Source organism: Ochotona princeps, chromosome 20 (assembly GCF_030435755.1).
Source record: "Ochotona princeps isolate mOchPri1 chromosome 20, mOchPri1.hap1, whole genome shotgun sequence".
NCBI lineage: Eukaryota > Metazoa > Chordata > Mammalia > Lagomorpha > Ochotonidae > Ochotona > Ochotona princeps.
Window position 1 is genome coordinate 6,748,028 of NC_080851.1, and position 19,137 is coordinate 6,767,164.

General features: G+C 44.3%; 1 protein-coding gene across 9 annotated transcripts in view; it reads left to right on the plus strand.

Annotated features, from left to right (window-relative positions):
* The first annotated feature begins 9,492 nt into the window (after nt 1-9,492).
* The window catches only part of ADAM22 (ADAM metallopeptidase domain 22), a 191,113-nt gene continuing 181,468 nt past the window's right edge, over nt 9,493-19,137 (plus strand). For 2 of the 9 annotated variants that reach the window (XM_058678087.1, XM_058678089.1), the window contains exons 1-2: nt 9,495-9,926; nt 10,391-10,554. In XM_058678087.1, the coding sequence (XP_058534070.1) occupies nt 9,842-9,926; nt 10,391-10,554 (249 nt within the window). In that variant the 5' untranslated portion in view covers nt 9,495-9,841. Of the gene's footprint in view, nt 9,927-10,390; nt 10,555-19,137 lie in introns of all 9 variants that reach the window. The other 7 variants (XM_058678094.1, XM_058678093.1, XM_058678096.1 and 4 more) reach the window with 7 other exon arrangements.

Below are 19,137 nucleotides of genomic sequence, written 5' to 3' on the forward strand. Positions count from 1 at the left end.
GTATATTCCAATGGTAAAACTTGGTGCCACTGAGTATTGCATGAATACATTGTCATGAAAAGGTAACATTAGTTGACAGTCACACGATTTTGAAATCCCCTGTGACTCTGTTATAGACTGTTACATGTTTTGATATGAAAGGAGCTTTACAGTTTATGGAAAGTGTGTATTTTGTAAAAACCATTCAAGACTTTATCAGTACCCTTATATTATTTGGATGACTTCGCACAATATCAGTGAGAATACTTAGTCTTTCAGTTTGATTTTTCATCCCAGTTCCTTAGGTGAGATCAGTGAGTCTACGCTACCACCTAGAGCTGGTTTCAGTTGCAATTACAACATTTTCTATCACAAAAGAACATGTGTGTATTTGTCAAGTTTCATGAACTTTTTTTTAAGATTTATTTATTTTTATTGAGAAGGCAGATATTCAGAGAGGAGGGGATACAGAGGAAGATCTTCCATCTGATGATTAACAATCCAAGCAGCTACAATTGCCAGAGCTGTGCCAGATCCAAAGCCAGGAGCCTGGAGCCTCTTCTGTGTCTTGGGTGCAGGGTCTCAAGGCTCTAAGATGTACTCAGCTGCTTTCCCAGGCCACAGGCAGGGAGCTGGATGGGAAGCAGGGCTGCTGGAATTAGAACTGACGCCCATAGGGGATCCATGTGCATTCAAGGTGAGGACTTGAGTTGCTAGGCTACTGCGCTGGACCCTATAGACATTCTTATAAAAATCTAGAAAAGTGGAAGATACTTTGAAGTTTCTTTTCCTTTTGTTATGATCTGTATAAATAATGAAGAGGTAAGCTTGCTGCATTCCTTGACTTTCCAATGAATCTTCAGTTTGCAGTGCTGTTGCTTCACAATTATTTGTATCATTTTGCTTTCATTGTATTTTATAATGAGGGAAAAAGTCAAGCTGAAACCTCTAGGATTTGTTAAATTTCCTCTAAGCCTTTCAGAATGAGCATTCAAGAAATGCTTAGGTAGCAGTTAATTTGAATATTGCTATAAACTGAGAGATGGCCACATGTTTGCATTGGGTTGCAGCATACCGATCGCTACCCAGCCATCAGGATGAAAGCTGGTGGGCGTCCAGCTCTGCAGCATGTAACTGTCCTGACCGGGACTGCAAGCATGCAGAGGCCAAGCGCTTTTCTTAAATTTTATCAACGCTCAGCCTGTGTGCCTTTGGGATTTTGTGTATCCAGAAAAGGTGATTTTTAAAAAATCCTTTCAAAACAAAAACCTCTAGTGGCACTTGATTCTGTAATAGCACTTACAATTATACCTTGTTTCCCAGATCTGCCCACGAAACCAGATCTTTAACATAGCCAAGTATCTTCAAAAGTTGGAATCTTCAAAAGGCCTCAGCAGAGTAGACGGGAAACTTGATTTGCTTGAAAGGTATGTGCTTTTGGGTCAGAACTGTTGATCCTGGGTAAGCCTCTGCCTGTACATTGGCATCCCATATGGGCACCAGTTCGACACCAGGCTGCTCTATTTCCAACTCAGCTTCCTGCTAATGCTCCTGGGAAAACAGTGGAAGATGGCTTAAGTGGGCCTCTGCACTCACGTGGGAGACCCTGCAGAAGCTCCCAACTCCTGGCTTGGTCTGAGCCCAACTCCTGACATTGCTGCTGCTGCTGCCTTTGGAGAATGAACCAGCCATTGAAAACCCCTGTCTGTAATTGTGTATTTCAAATAAATATATGTTTATTAAAAGTAAAAATTCATGTTTATAAAAAGTAAAGAGCCAAATTGATCCAGGCAGGTAACAGTTCCCAAGCAAGCACATGACTTGGAATTCTATGATATCAATGAAACCATTAATGAGTTCGTGGAAAACTTAAAAATATTGCATAGATTCCAAATTTTTTGTGCCAACGTAGTTGCTTTGTTTTTAATTCCATTTTTTCAGGAATTTAAAAAATTTTAGTAGATAGGGAAGTTTTTTCTTTTAAAATATTTGTATTTTAATAAGTTACAAAGTGGTTTGATGTTTTGCGATGTTTCTCCTATGTTTTCTTGCAGTAACTTCATAGTCCCAATCTTATATTTAGATCTTTTTTTTGATCCATTTTTAGTTGATTTTTACATGGAGCGAGAAGTTTCAATTTTCAATGTATAGGTTTGTGGCTTTCCCAACACCACTTAAGAGTCTCCTTTTTGTATTGTATGTCTTTGGCACTTTGTAAAGAATTAATACCATGCTGTTACAGAGCTCTGTGTTTTGAAATCACACTGTGATGTCGTCAGTTTTGTTCTTTTCATTTCATACTTTCTTGGCTATTTAAACTATTTTGTGTTATATGAATTTTAGGATTCTCCCCATTTTTGTGAGGAACGTAATTGGTACTGTGATGAAGATTGTGTTGACTTGGCAAATCACTTTGGGTACTGTAGTTGTTTCAACAACATTCTCCTAATCCATGCATGAAATTGAAAGGTCTTTTGTTTTTGGTGTCTTCCATCAGTCTTTTATAATTTTCATTGTAGATGTCTTTTGCATCTTTAGGCGAGTTTATTTCAGGTATTTTTAATTGTATGTGTGTAGCTATTGTGAATGGGTCTGGTATAGTTCGTATCTCAGTGAGTTTGTTATTGTGTATGAAAGTGTTACTGATGTCTGTGTGTTCATTTTGAATCTGCAACTTTACTGAATTCATTATTGGTTCTCATAGTTTTTTGGTGAGATCTTTAGATTTAAATATATATAGTATCAACTGTAAACAGCAGTAACTTGATTTCCTCTTTTCCAATTTGTATATATTTCATTTATCTTATCTAATGTGCTAGATAAAACTTCCACACTTCCCAGGAGTCAGGAGAGTGGGCCACATCCTTGTTTGGTTCCAGGTCTTACAGGAAGCTTTCAGCTTTTCCTCACCAGTATTTTAGCTGTGGGTTTATTGTAGCCACTATTACGTTAAGGTTATACTCCTTTCTTGACATCTTCAAGGTTTTTGTCATGAAAGAATATTGAATTTTACTAAATGCTTCTTTCATTTTTAAGACAAATTACTTTTATTCTTCTGTTAAGATAACATGTTAAATGCATTTGTCTATACGTGTTGAGCCATCTGCATTCCTTGGATAAATGATCTTTGTTGATGTGTTGGATTCAATTGGCTAGTATTTTGCTGAGAAATGTTTGCATCTATTTTCATCTGGGATGTTGACAAACATCAAAGTATTTTTTTTGAGGTTTTATTGTAATTCATTACAGGTTTAAATCCCTCAGTAAGCAGATGCTCCAGAGGTTTGATGTGCAGGTGTGCTCTGAGTATGCCTTTGGGTATCAGGTGACCATACGTGGAAATATGCAAAATTTCTATGTGAAGATGCACTAGCTAGTTGACTGGGTTGCTTGAGGAATGGGCCTCACTATTATGCAGCAGGGCACTTAGACAATACCTAAAGGAAGGACACTTGAAAATTGTCTACTTTTGATGATGTTCCTTGGCTGAAGCAGTACATTTTTAGTAAGATTTTATTTATTTTACTTGAAAAAGTTAGAAAACAGATTTTCCATCTGCTGGTTCGTTCCCCAAACGACCACAATGGCTAGAGTTGGGCTGGGGTCCAACATTGGAAGCCAGCAGCAGCTTCCGGGTGTCCTGTGTGGGTGCAGTCTCCAGGCCTTGAGCCATCCTCTGCTGTTCTTCCAGCCATTGGCAGGGAGCCACTGGGACTGGAACCTGTGCCAATGTGGGATGTCAGCACCACATATGGAGGAATGGAACACTATGCCACCACAGCAGCCCAACAACAAATTCTTTCCTGTGGATCGCATAGTGCGGCCCAGTGGGGGATGCGCAGAGGATGGCTCAGCCCTGGCCAGTGCAGTTACATGGGGAATGAAGCAGCTGAGGGAAGGTCTTTCCGTCTCCTCTCTGTAAATCTCACTTTCAAATAAAAGTAAGTCCTTCTCAAAGAAGTTGCTGCTAATTTTTGGCAACATAGAAAATAAAATGTATCTTATGTGTGAAATCAGTTTAAAGTTATGTTAAAAGCATATTTTTGTTTGAAAAACCAAAATGGATGTATTTTAATTTTTAAAACATTTATTTTTATTTGAAAGGCAGAGTTCGAGAGCAGCACCTGCGTCCACTGGTTTAAATCCCAGATGGCTGCAACAACTACTTTGTTGATCAGCTCCAGGTCTCCCACGTGAGTGCGGGAACCCAAGAACTTGGGCTGTGCTTCACTGCTGCCCCTAGCATAAGCAGGGAGCTGCATGGGAAGTGGAGCAGCCAGGACATAAACTGGGATCCACAGGCTTAGTCTACTACGCCATGGCACAGGCCCTGTTTTGCTTTTTGCACAAACACGTTTGGATGTATTTTTTTTTCTGGCCAAAATATTCATATTTCAAATAGAAAAACGTTTAAAGGTTAAATCATTTTTAAACAGAAGTTTGTTTTTCTCAAATAATTTCTCTTCACAAACTTATTTGAGGTGGCTAGGCCTCTGAATTTGATTTAAAACTTTTTAGTATAAAATTATTAAATATGGGCCTGGTGTGGTAGCCTAGCAGCTGAAGTCCTCACCTTGCATGTGCCAGGATCCCATATGGGTGCTGGATCTACTTCTGGCTGCTCCACTTCCCATCCAGCTCCCTGCTTGTGGCCTGGGAAAGCAGTTGAGGATGGTCTAAAGCCTTGGGACCCTGCACCCATGTGGGAGACCTGGAAGAGGCTCCGGGTTCCTGGCTTCGGATCATCGTAGCTCTGGCCATTACAGCCACTTGGGAAGTGAATCATTGGACATAAGATCTTCCTCTCTGTCTCTCCTGTCTGTGTATCTGACTTTCCAATAAAAACAATTCTTTTAAAAAGTCTTGAATACGTGTACATATAGAGATCAGTGTAAATGTTTACATAACCTTCACATTGACTTTACAACTTCCAGTATCTTGCCATTGAAATACTCAAACTAACTTGGTTCTAGCACCTAGGTGTAACAGGCTAAGCCTTCACCTGAGGCTCCAGCAACCCATATGCCAGCTTCAGTCCGGCAGCTCTATTTCTGATCCAGCTCCCTGCTAAAGACCTAGGAAGGTTGTGAAGGATGGCCCTAAGTCCTTGGGCCAATGCACCCACATAGGAGGCCTAGAGGAACCTCCTAGCTTAAGACCAACCCAGCTGTGGCTGCTGCAGCCATTTGGGAAGTGAACCAGTGGATGGAAGACCTTTCTTCTCTCTGAAACTCCCTGTTGAATAAAATCTTTTTTAAAAATTCAATTAGCTTACAGTACATTTGGAGAAATTACTGGATTCTTAGGCCCCTACTTTGCAGAAGTCCTCATTTGTAAAAATAGAAAAGTTAACTCATGCATGCTAAAAAAGAATTGCTAGGTGGAAATGAGAGCTAGCACACGACTAGCGTAGTCAAAACCTTGCATCGTCACTTTTCTATCCTTCCCTTGATTAGTGCCACTCCTCGAGCAGTGAGAAGACATACGATTGACAGCTGGGAGCGTGCCCCGTCCACACCAGAAGTCTTCGCCTTTGCGTTCTTTTTCTAAGAACTTTATTTAAGTATAACTTGTATTTCCTACAAATAGTTCAATGCTTTTTCAGATAATTTATAGTTAAGAACCAACACCATGATTCTGTTTCAGATGCTTTGTCTCCCAAGGGCCCCTCCTTTAACGCCTCATTAGGAACCATGACGAAAAGCACTTGGTGATGTGGGAGGAAGACCACCGACCTCCTTGGACTGTCTGCTGCAGGGCCTGAGCGGGCGGAGCAGCCGCCAGTTCCCAGCAGTGTGTTCCAAGCACGCAGCCCCTCTGACACGCTTAGCAGCATCCTGCCCTTCCCCTGGTGGGCACTGCTGCCTTGCACACTAGAGCAATACTCTGGTACAATTAAAACATTGCTTTCCTTATGCTTTTAGTCAGCTGCTGATCTTAATGTTTTGTGAAACATGATCATTTTCACTTCTTCTTTGATTAATATTCAACTCACTTACAAATTTGGCAGAGTAAATTTCCCAAACATTAAACACTGTGAACATGACTAATGAAACAACAGTCTGCAACTCATTGCTTGTTTGCTCAAACATGCCAGGCACCTAACGATTCAGATTTACAAATCTGACAAATGATAGCGTCTTACTCCCTGCTGAGGACTGAATGTGTCTTCCTAAATTTGTCTGTAGAAGCACAACAGTGATGCTACTCCGAGATGAGGCCTTTGGGAGGTAATGAAGTCATAAGGGTGGAACCACCAAGATGCACTCAGGGTGTCCAACGGCAAAAATAAGGCTGGGCCCAGTGCAGTAGCCTAGCGGTTGAAGTCCTCACCTTGAACGTGCCAGGATCCCATATGGACGCTGGTTCTAATCCCGGCAGTCCCGCTTCCCATCCAGCTCCCTGCTTGTGACCTGGGAGAGCAATCGAGGACGGCCCAAAGCCTTGGGACCCTGCACTTGTGTGGGAGACCTAGAAGAGGCTCCAGGCTCCTGGCTTCAGATCGGCTCAGCTCTGGCTGCTGCAGTCACTTGGGGAGTAAACCATTAAATGGAAGATCTTCCTCTCTGTCTCTCCTCCTCTTTGTATATCTGCCTTTCCAATAAAAATAATCTTTAAGAAAAAAAAAAAGAAGGCTTCTTGTCTAGGTCAGGAAGTGGCCTTTTTGAACTTGCCTTGATCTTCGAACCTCCAACTGTGCGACATGCATGCTTGCTATTTAAGGAGCCCAGTCAGTTGTGTCAGTTATACAAGCCTGAATAACGTCCTTTTAAAGATTTATTTATGTGTCTGAAGGGGTTACAGAGATAACGGAGAAACAGAGTGAGCGGGATCTTCCATGTGCTTGTTCACTCTCCACATGTCTGCCATAGCTGGGGCTGCGCTAGGACGAGGTCAGCTCTGCCTCTGGGTCTCCCAGGCGGGTGGGAGCCGTCCTCCGCTGTTTCCGGGGCACGTCAGCAGGAAGCTGACGCAGTGGCAGGGTGGTTAGGACTCTGCACTCTGGGATGGATGTCAGCACTCAAAAGCAGTAGCTTCATCTGCGCCACCAAACAAGCCTCTTCAAGAAAACGTTTAACTCTTCCTGTATCAAGCTGATGATTTCATCCTATGAAATTATTTAAATATTTCAAATATCTTAGAGCAGTTAGGTCATCCATTCTGGTAAGATAACTTTGTTAAAAATGGATCCACGATAATATGGCAGGAAGGTAAACGTGTCCAGGTTCTGCATTCTAATTAACTACTGTAAAATGTCTGCATTAAGACCTAACATGTATTAGTTGCATGTCTTTTTTTAAAATTAAAGATATATAAATTTATTGGAAGAGAATGCACTCCCATCCTGTTTCACTCCCCCAACTGCCTGAGATGACAGAGGCTGGGCTGAAGCTAAAAATCTAGAGCCAAGATCCTCCATGGTGGCAGGAAACCAGCTACGTGGGCCTTCGCTGGGAAGGTGGCGTAAGCTGCCACAGGAATGGAACCCAGGCACTTCAGTATGGGACTGGGGCATCTTTACGCCTGGACACAAGGCTCGCCCTCACAACTGTACACACTACACTGGGTTCTCACTGTTACTGATTTGAAGATCTGGGGGATTAAAACAAAATAATAAACTTAATGGATGTCCTCACCAAAATATGATAAAATGTCCTCTTACGCAAGAGTTCAGGACAAGAAGTGTCTCTATTATTTGCTGGCAATAACATGTCTGAGTTATAATGAATTCTTGATAACAGTTTAGCTGAGACACTGACATACTGGGATATGCTTTCAGGCCCTCAGGAAGGGAAAGAAAACTAAAACTAAGTCACACGAAGCACGGGGTTGAAGAAACCAATCTTCTGGGAAAGAGAAAAACATTTCCAAAGAATATCACACGGATGATTCTTGTCTGTGTTCTACAGGCGCAGGAGCAAGGTGAGGGTTACACAGAAACGGGTTTTTAGCAAGGAGGTTCGGGCAAACCCTAACCCCAGTCTACTCACGACCTGGCATGGGACCTCGGGCCACATGGCTTCAGTTCCGGAAGTCAGTGTTGTCCAACAGCACTTCCTTCAACAAATGGGAATGTTCAGTAGCTAAACCAACACAGCAGAATCGGGTTCACTGAAAATGTGCAACTGTAACTTAGGAACTCGAATTTTACTTCATTTAAATGTGAGTGATCACATGTGGTTAAGGGCTGCTGTATTTGGATGGCACAGTTCTCAAACTTACTGTGTGGGTACAGGACCTGGTTTGACATGGCAGGTAAGAAGGCTGCAGCCCATCCTGTAGTGCCTGGGTTTGCGTTCCGAGTCCTGCTCCCCATGCCAGCTTGGCAGTAACACACACCCGGGGAAGAGCAGGTGCTGCTCACTTCACTGGGTCCCCTGGAGAGGGTACCCGGACTGCTGGTTCCCAGCATCATGCTAGCTCAGCCTGACCACTGGCTGGTATTTTAGGAGTTCCTCAGCAGATGGGAGTTCTGCCTGCTTCTCTGCCTCTCAAAAAAAAAAAAAAAAAAAAAGTAAAATGGAAATAATTCTTACCAAATTATTGACCTTAAAGATCATATGATAACAAGAGTATGTAAAGTCTGGAAGACTGTACAGTATTATGCATGTGTTAAACATCTGGGCAATTATTTTAAGATTTCTAACATGATAGGTGATGGTGGTGGGCAGATTTCGTGGCACAATGTATTGAGCCTCTGCTGGGGGCACCACATCCCATTGTGCAGTGCTGGTCCCTGCTACTTGCTTTGTGGTCCAGCCTCCTGCTAATTGCTAGATCTGTAGGTCCTTTCCTCCCGTGAGGGCCACTCGGATGGAGTTCCTGCCTCCTAGTTTCCCACGGACCAAGCCCCAGCTGTGCAGCTGGCAGTGGGGAGTAAATTAGCAAATAGGATAGTCCCCCTCAAATAAGTACATTAAAAAAAATTGTAAACTTTGGAATCAGAAGAAAGCGGAATGAGCAGCGTGAGAAAAGTAGTTTCCCCCACGTTTTCAAATCCAGCTTTGAGATAGGCAGGTGTGCCCGAGGAAAACGCCATGGAGAGTTGGGCCCTGGGTAGACTTTCTCTAGGGAACTGTCCCGGGAATGACCCTCCTCTAGGCATCTTTCAGACCAAGAGTTCTGTAATTGCTTATATCTCAGAGTGAGTGTGTCTAACACACGCACCCTTCATGGCTGCCAACCGCCACACAGAAGACCCTCAGCCCATACTTGCCCAGTGTTGAACTTACTGTATTCCTGGCGCGAGGCGCCTGGATAATTTCGGTTACTGCTACTAACCAGCGGGGCTCCTTTCAGCCTCTCCGGCTGTGACAGGCCACGGTTGGGTCTGCCCGACGCCAGGAGGCCTGCCTACCGTGTCTTCTCCCGCTGCCCCTTTCCTCCCCTGGGCTCGCAGGAGGCAGAGGGCCTCAGCCTCACGAGGCAGCCACGGCCAGCGCCGTCACGCAGGCGGGCGGCACGCGGAGCCTGGACTACATTTCCCGGCGGGCTCCCCGGCGTGCGCCCCTGCCCGCGCGCGTGGGGCGAGTGCACAGTGCGCTCGCGCCCCGCCGTGCGCTCGTCGCCCGCCTGAGCCTGTGCCAGGGGGATGAGGTGGGAGGCGCCAGAAGCCACTTAGCTACTGCCAACCGCCCAATGCAGCACTCGCTCACTCCCCCCGCCAGCGGAAGCGCCCGCGGAGCACAATGCAGCACTGAGGCGGCAGCGCGGTGGAGGCTGCAGCGCCGCGGCTACCTCAGCAGCGGCTGAGGAGGGGGCGGCCGAGGATAGCCGGGGAGCGCCGAGCGAGGCAGCCTGCCTGGGCGCACGGGGCATGAGGAGCTGAGCGTCTCGGGCCAGGCAGGCTGACAGCAGCACCATGCAGGCGGCTACGGCTGCGTGCGTGCCCTTCTTGCTGCTCTGCGCCCTGGGGACTTGCCCCCCGGTGCGCTGCGGCCGGGCAGGTGAGTTCTTCCACCTCACAGGCTTCAGGAATCCTGGGAGTCCTCAGGCGCATGTCACACAGGGAAGCATCCTTGTTTCCCAAGTGCGCCGGGAGATGATGGTGGGGTTGATGATGATGATGATTTTGATATTAGGAATGGTGCCGAGAAGTGAAGGAAAAAAACTGTTTTGGGAAGATGCTTTGGAAACCTTTGGTCGAATGTGTGCTTTCCTTCTGAAAAGGAGGAGTGGGGAATTTGGGAAAGAGGTGCTCTAGCTGCTGGGCCCCAAGCCTAGGTGCTCTCCGATGAGATGCTCCAAGGCTCCCAGCCCGCGCCACTGCGTCCTTCCCTGATGGGTCCTGGAGGGAGGAGGAAGCAGCGGGGTTATCGAGAGGAGACGTGGGAGCGCAGCGCGGAGGAGTGAGGGTCTGTGTCATCCTCCTTGCCCTTTCTCTCCTTCCCCACTGACCCGTTCCTGCTAGCAGGAGACGCCTCACTGGCAGAACTGGAAAGGAGAAGAGACAACCGCTTCCTGGAGCGCCAGAGCATTGTGCCCCTGCGCCTCGTCTACCGCTCAGGCGGCGAGGATGAGACCCAGCACGATGAGCTCAACACGCGGGTACGGGGTGACCCTGGGGGACTGCAGGTGAGAGGCATGGGCCAGGGCTGGAGACTGGGATCGCGTGGGAGAGTAGTCCTGGTGCAGCCTTGCTCAGCCTTGACCCCCGCGCATTCGCTCTCGGTTGCCCCGGAGATGCTGTGTCTTCAGTGAAGGGCGCAGTCCTACCGGGAGCCTTGCATGCATGGCGCTCCCTGTGGAAAAAGCAGGCAAGAGCCGGACCCGCCTGAACAGAAAGCCCGAGAGTCCAGGTTGAGGGCTTTGGTGGAGGGGAGTTGGTGTGGTTGACCGGAGTACAGGCAGGAGACCTTGCCCTTTCTGCCGGCAACAGCCATGCGTAGGGGAGAGGGAGAGAGTATTTGCACAGCTTGCATCATCATTCTTGTGGTAACCCTTGAGGTTGACACTGTAGGACGGAGAGAAAGAACAAGGCTAGAGACGCCGCAGGGAAATGCCAGCAGTCACAGCCATCTGAACTTCAGGGTTCTCAGCTCCCTCCAGTTTGTGGATGTCCCACATGCCAGCCACCTCCCTCTCCCACTTTTCCTCTTGGTGCCACTGGGACAGTGGTTACCGAGCATCTTAAATCGTGTTGTTAAAAACTCTTGTCATTGCATCTGGATGCAGATCAGTTTTACATACTCACAGATATTCCTGGGAATTGTGACTTTCTTGGCTCATTTCGGGAAGCCTCTCTTGGGCTGTGTAGATTTTTTTCTTGAGTTTATACACATCAACCTTGCAGGCAGGCAGTTCATGTGCTTGAGGTACCTTTTAGGACAGAACTTATTCTTGTTGTCACCAACTTCAGTGAAATAAAGGCAAGCTACAGATTCTCAGAAGCATAAATATGTCCCACCAGTTTAAGTTTTCATTGGTGATGTGATGGTTCATCTGTTTATATATGTGTGTGTGAAAATATGAAAGCAGAGAACATTTAAATCTGTAGTTGTAACCAAACACTTGATTATGTAGAATAGAAGATAGGGAATTGATTTAAGGGACACCATAGCATACATTAAAGTTGTATTGCCAGATAGAAAATTTAATATTCCAAGCCTTTAAGGAACGATTCTATTCTTGGAACTAATGTTTTGTAAGTGCCACTTTTTCTTTTCCATTTTGTCTTGTTTCATGTGAAAATTGAAGTGTTGAGGACACCATTTCTTTGTTTTACTTTTCACCTGATTAGGAAGAATATTCTCATGCCCTTGTGCAAACTTTGATTATACACAAACAGAAAAAAATCGGATACAAATTCCCTAGCTTCAGCAATTGGCAGGTCATCACCAAGCTGGCCTTATCTATACCCTATTTTTTCTCTTCCCAAATCCGAATTGTTTTAAAGTGAATCTTCTTTTATTAATGAAAAAATTCAGTAATGGGCTTGTAAGATGTTAGGGCTCTTTTGAAAATGTGACTGTTATATTTTTTAAAAATTAAGAATTTTAGATTTTTTTCAGTCTTCCAGTTGCCTTTCAAGAAATGTGTGTGTGTGTGTCTACAGATGTGTGTCGTTCTATGCGTGCATATTAGCAGGAAGTTGAAGTGGAGGAACTGGAACTTGAAAGAAGCCCTCAGGACTGGGATGCCAGTTTCTGAAGTGGCTCTGCCTGGAGGCCACCCTGTGTTGTAAAGGTCTGTTAGTTTATAGTCTCCAACATTTATTTATTTGTTTGTCCCTGAAATCTACTCGTTGAAAACATGGCTTTTTCATGTAGAGTTTCCCAACTTTGGATTTTGCTGACAGTGTTTTAAAGCACATCTCGAAGACTTTCTGGGTAGAGGAAGGATGGAGCGGAAACAGAGAGCCGCAGGGTGGTGCTTGGCTCTGGCCTGGTGCCCAGAGCCCTCTGCTCATCTGTGGGGGAAGGACCACTGCTATGGGAGATAGGTGGCGCCCCCTCTCCCTGCTCGGGGGACCACCACCTCATAGCTTTCTTGGCTTTCACATCTCTCCACTCGGGCAGAAGGTCTCCTGGTTCTCTAAAACCTCATGGTTAAGAAAATGACTCTGACTTCCTGTGAGGTGCAAGTGAATTGGTAGGATTTAAATTAAAGAGCGTGAATAGGGGCCAGCTTAGTGGTGTAGCATGCTAATCCTCTGTCTGTTGGTACCTGCATCCCACATATACACTGGCTCTCGTCCCAGCTGCTCCACTTCCAATCCAGTTCTCTGCTACAGCCTGGGAGGACTGGGGGCACTGGGAGAACTGGCCCTGGCAGTGGAGGCTGCTCCAGGTCCTTGGGCCCCACGTAGCCATATGGGAGACCTGGAAGAAGCTCCTGGCTCTCAGCTTCAGATCAGCTCAGGTCTGGCCATTGTATCCATTTGGGGGAGTGAACCAGCAAATGGAAGACCCCTGTCTCTCTATTTCTCCTTCTCTCTCTATAAAATCTTTAAAAAAAAAAATGAGTAAGTCTTTTAAAAAATAAACCACATGGATGGATTATTTAACTTATTTGTTTGAGAAGTAGAGAAAGAGAGAGCAAGCACTTCATCTGCTAGTTCACTCTCCGAACAAGTGCCTGGAATGAAGTCAGGTACAGTATCAGGAGCTCGGAACTCAGTCCAGGCCTCCTGGGTGGGAAATAGGAATCCGATCGCTTGAACCCTCACTTTTTGCTGCCCAGAGAATCTTGGCATTTCGGGTTAGGAGCCGGAGCTGGGAATTTACCGCAGGCAATCTGAAGCAGGACATGGACATCTTACTTGCCAGGCTAGATGCCGGCTCTCGTGAACAGATTTCCTTATCCAAGCCTGAAGTAAAAGCCACCGCACAGTCCTGGTGCCAGAGCCGTCATTGTCAGAGGTTGTCCCGGGTCCTCCCAACAGTGTGGTTTGCACAGGGCATCCCAGTGCGTGCCTCACTGGAAGCCACTGCCGAGTGCTGCGTCTCACGAGCTACGGCTACAAGTCATTGGCAGCCAGCACTGAATCTGGCAGTGTTAGAAAGTCCTTGTTGCCACAGGACAACTGCTCTTACAGCTAGAAATCTGAGTTTTCTTGCACTTTTGACCTTTCTAGTTTCTCTGAGAGCTCTCTCGTTGGAACAGAAGCCTTTGGTCAGCGTTCTGCAGCCGCCCTGATTTCTTTGGTAATTCAATAGATACAACCTCTAATATGTTAGCAACTCCTTTTGTACTTTAGAAATAAAATCAAGATGCTTTTTTGTAAGCTCATCAAGTTTACGTGATCATCTGTTTATTTGCAAGCACTTTCAGAGATTGAAGGGGAGTGGGGAGGGGACCCTGGCTCTAGGCTTTCAGGAGCCTGGAGGTGGAAGGATGAAGCAGTGAATCATCAGTTACGCTTTGCCCTGCCCTGTGCTTTCCTGAGAGTAACAGACCCAGTGCTTAACCCAGATGATGAATTAGGGTGGGTTTTCTGAAGGAGGAGCTGTCGGTGTCTGTGGAGTGCTGGGAGCTGCCCCAGTGAGTGGAGGTGGTGGGTGTACCCTGCAAAGGGGCAGCAAGTACAGAGGCATGTGGGAGTGGGGTGTGTCTGCAAACAGTGAAGGTTTAAGGGAGCAGTGAGCCAGGTGGGTAAGCAGGTGGTGGGTACAGAAATCCCTTGCTGGCTGACTGAGGAGTGTGAACTGGTCTGGAAGTGATAGAAGGATTTCCAGAAGAAGTTAGCTGACCAGATGCATGCTCTTGTGGGGCAGTCCTGATTGTGTGGAATGAGTAGTTTTGATTTTAAGGAATACATGCGTGTGATTGTTCATTTTAATTTATTGGTATATCCATTTTTCACTTAAGCTGCACAAGAATGCAGATACTGGATAGTGTGTGAATTAACATTTGTAATTCACTGGACCAGTGCTAAGCATACACAGTGAGTGCTATGTGCATCTGCTGAACAGTGTTACCTCCCTTCGGCAGGATTTAGAAAACGTATGACATCACTTAAATGTAAAATGGAGGCCCTAATTACCAGAGATTTAAACACACTTCTAGAACTAATTTACAGACTACTCAAATTTGCATAATTAAGTGGAATCAAATAGCAGGGAAGAGATCTTGCAGGTCATCTAACCTAATTCAGGATTTACTTCCACTTGGGCGACTGGAGACCTTGATCAAGGGTTGAGGAATCAGCAATGTGTTGGATGATGTTTCAGGAAGCTCCCAAGAACTTTAACCCCATAATTTTATCTTCATAGGTCTTGTTTCTGTTTTCATTCTTAAATGGGAACATAAAACTATCATCATGGAAGGATTTTTCCTTTGTTCTGTTTAAATGCTGACAATTTGTTTGAGATAGTAATGCTATTGGATTGAGTCTGTATTCTTAAAAAGATGTATTTACCGCATGGTTGAGTATTGAGTACATCCTTTACTTTTAATCCAAGTGGGATGATTGGCCCGTACTGAAAGCTTAGGATGTCATAGAATCCAGAAGTGACCATCCAAGGGATCGTACTTGTTTGTGACTGGGTAACTTCAAGGTTGTCTCTGCTTAGATGTAATTTCAGTGCTGGAAATGGTACACAGGACTATCCAAACGGTTTGATGTCTTCTGCCTTGAGGTTGTTTATGTTAAAGGCATTGCTTATTTCCAGCAGAAAGGATAAAACTCATTAAACAAAAAACTGGCCTCATTTATGGTTAAGTTATCATCTGCTGAATCTTTTTTTTTTTAATCTATTTTATTGTATTGTTGACAATCTTTACATAGTTAATTACACTTAAAGGAAAGAGAAGAAAAAGAAAAAAAAAGTTCAGGGGGGTAGGGAAGTGGGTAATGCTATTATGTCAATATTGTTTCCATCATGTATCTGAGGTAAAGGGGGATATTGAGGGAGAAGCCCCACCTGGTTTCCCGCCCGGGATGTGGGGCATGCTCTGAGATATGTGCTCAAGTGGTCTTAATAGTTCTCCAGTTATGAATCGCTGCCAGTTTCGCTCGATGAGGTCGTCCACTGATTGATATGGTCCATCATAAAGTCTCTGTTTGCCCCATATTTCGCTGCCAACATATAGCTGAGATGATTGTCCTGTTCTGTCTTCTGTCTTTTCTTGGTTAGAGTTCTGAGTCCAGCATCATCTGCTGAATCTTATTGATAGTTTGCTTTTGTCATCATGTATTTGCTAGTTTTTAGAATGAACAAGTTATTGATTACTTCAGGCATCATAAATTTACACCAGTATCAGGGAAAGGAGCTTGTGTGGTTTATTTTGTTGTACACTTATCTCCTAAGTTCTCTATGGTTTGTTTTTCAGCCAAAGATTCTATTTCTTTATGAATAGCAAAACGTCACCTTACCAAAACTCTTTGATGCCGGGGATTAGATGGATTACTTCTTTCTTTATTTCTTCCCCTGTAAAGTATTGTGTCTCTGAGATCGTCAGTTTAATGTACAGTTTATCTTGGTTTCGATGTTGGGTGATGAGGAGCTGGCAATGTGGCCTGATGAGTTAAGCTCTGGCATCCCACATGGGTGCCTCTTCAAGTCTTGACTGCCCTACTCACGATCTGTCTCTCTGCTCATATACTTGGGAAGTCAGAAGATGGCTGAAGTACTGGAGGCCATGCCATGCAGGTCAGAGACCCAGAAGGAGCACCTGGCTCCCAGCTTCAGCCTGGCCTGGCCTGAGCTGTTGCAACCATGTGTGGCTGTTGTGAATCAGCAATGGACGATTTTGGTCTCTCTGTCTCTTTCTCTGTTTATAACTCTGCCTTTCAGATAAATAAGTAAATAAAAAAATTAGAAATAGATGTTAAGTGATGAGAGGGGATGGTAGCGAGGTGGCCAGCAGTCGGTGTGCTTCCTTGTGATGCACATAACTGCACAGCATCCCTGTGCATGGCAGAGCTGTTCTTGCAGTTGTACTTACAGTTGTGCTGTTTCGTTGGAGAGCTCTGAGTCAGCTTGCCAGTAAATTGCCTGCAGTGCTGTTTCCCCAGTGGAGGACTCCTAGGAATTACAGCTTTGGAAATATTTTTGCAAGGATAGAATATTTTTGAAAGTTGCCTTTGTTAAGTGAGTAGCTTAATTTTGATAGTTTTGCAACCAAACAAGACTTTCTTATGCTACACACAGAGGGGAGTTATTTTGTGTTGCTTTTTGCTTCTCTACCAGCATTCTTCTGTTACAATGAAATAGTTAAAAAGAAATTAAAATTCAGAACTGTAAGAGTTTTGTTTAATCTTCCCTAAAATGTATAAAACCAAGTGGATTCAGAATCCTAGAAAGAAAACAGTGGGTCATCTCAACAAATTTAAGAATTCATCTCTTTTTTTAATATCATATTATTGTTGTTATTATTTTATTGTACAGTTTCATATTCCCTTATCCCCTCCCCAGCTCCCTCCCCCCCGTTCCTCTATATCATTACTAACATATAGTTCTTCATACTCAGTCATATGTCCATCATTGCGGGCATGGACAGTGGCAGAGAGTCCAGAATCCTATTGTCAAGATATACTAAGCAGTTTCCTTGTAAGTCCATCTTTGGCAGTAGACATGCATACCACACTACATCCTCACATCTGAATGTTAGTCTCCATTTCACAGCTACTGTACATCCCCTTAAATGAAAAGTCGTGATTCAGAATCAACAATAGAAAGAAAAGAGGAAATTTACAATGCCATGAAGTTAAATGACATGTTACTAGATATGACAGTCTCCATTACACAGCTACTATACATCCCATTAAATGAAGAGCCACAAAACAAAATCAACATCCGGGAGAAAAAAGAAATTAACAACACCAAGAAGTTAAATAGCATGCTATTAAATGACTAATATGTAGCTGAAGAAATGAAAATCAAGAACCTTTTTGAAGATACTGATGCCACTGCATGATCTACGAGTCATTGAATGATTTAATCAGAAGAAAGTGTTTTGAAGAGATGAAACTAACAGAGAATAACAAAACCCATGTGATATAGTTTCCGCTAATCTTTGTTGAAGTGTGTCTCCTCCAGACAATAAGCAGATGGGTTTTGTTTTTTAATCTAGTCTACTAATCTAGGACGTTTGATTAAGCTTAAACCATTTACATTCAGAGCTTAATATACATGGGTGTTACGTTGGTCCTGTCACTTTAGGAATGGGTTGTTCATTGGTTTAGTCTTCTGTTGTCATTTTACTGGGATATTCTTCCCATTTGCCTTTGGTTTTGGTAGGTGCTATTCCTCTTCTCTGCCAAGAGAACATCTTGAAGTATCATTTGTAGGACAGGTTTGGAAGAGGCAAATTCTTTTAGCTTTTCTTTACTGTGGAAGAATTTTATTTCATTTTCAAAGACAAAAGAAAGCTTTGCCGGATATGTTATCCTGGGCCGAAAATTTTTTTCTTTTAGAATCTGGAATATATCACTCCATTGTCTTCTTGCCTATAGAGTTTCCTGTGAGAGATCTCCTGTGAGCTTAATTGGCTTTCCTTTATATGTCAATTGATTTTTTTCATGTGCACATTTAAGGATCTTTTCCTTATGTTCAATTGAAGAGAGCTTGATGATCATATGTCGTGGTGAAGATCGCTTTGGATCAAGCCTGTTGGGAGTTTTGTTCCCCTCCTGGATCTTGTTTCCCAATTCTTCCTCTAGATTAGGGAAATTTTGCTTTATTATTTCATTAAATACATTTGCAAACTCAGCTTCTCTTTCTGCACCTTCTGGGATTCCCATAACTGTTATATTTGGCCTCTTAATAGTGTCTTTCAATTCTTGAATACTTTTTTTGGCCTGATCCAGCTCTGCTTCCAGCTTTTTGTTGGCTTCCCCCTGATGACAGGAAATACCTTCCAATTCTGAGATTCTTTCTTCTGCTTGTGTCATTCTGTTTTGGAGACTCTCCACTGTACTCTTAATTTGCTCTACTGTGTTCTTAATTTCTGATATACCAGTCTTGATTTGCTTTATTGCTTCGTTAAATTCTTTGAACTCTTGCATGAGCTTCTCATTGTTGATCAGAATCTTTAAAATCAGTCTTATGGATTCTGTGTACCCCATTTTCTCGATGTCTTCCTCAGTTAACTCTGAGGTTGGCATAGGGTTTTGCTCCGTTGCAGGAGAGTTTTCGGCAATATTCATTGTGCCTTTGTCTCTTCTTTTGCTCTTGATCATTGTACTTCTGGTTAGCAGAGTCTTCTCCTTGGGGTAGGTTTCTAAGCTGTGTCACCCACAGGTCTACAATGCGATTTTACTTATTGCGGTTGGTACACAACTTTTCTTGCAGCCACTTGTGCCACAACCTCCAGCGAGTTCCAGGTCTCGGTTCTTATGTCGGATTTCCACCGTGGTCTCCACAGCCCCAGCTCTTGGCTCACCACTCTCCACCTCGTGTGATACCATGCTGAGGCTGCACCATTGTCTCTGTAACCTTTCTCCCACTTCTGGTTGGAGCAGGTCCCAGGATTAGAGAAACACCAGGTGTCCTATATAATTAGGTTGTTGGTGGTGCTGATCTTTTCGGAACCTGTTGGCCGTTAGGTCTGGGTGCTACACGGACCTATTTTGAACCATACAATGCCACAGTCAGCATTATTTTCCTGCGGGACCAGTGCAATCACTGACGTCAGCAAGTTCTCGCGAGATCAGCACATGTGCAGTTCACTATTGTCCCTGCTGTCCCAAAGCTATTGCCACAGTGCCCAAAA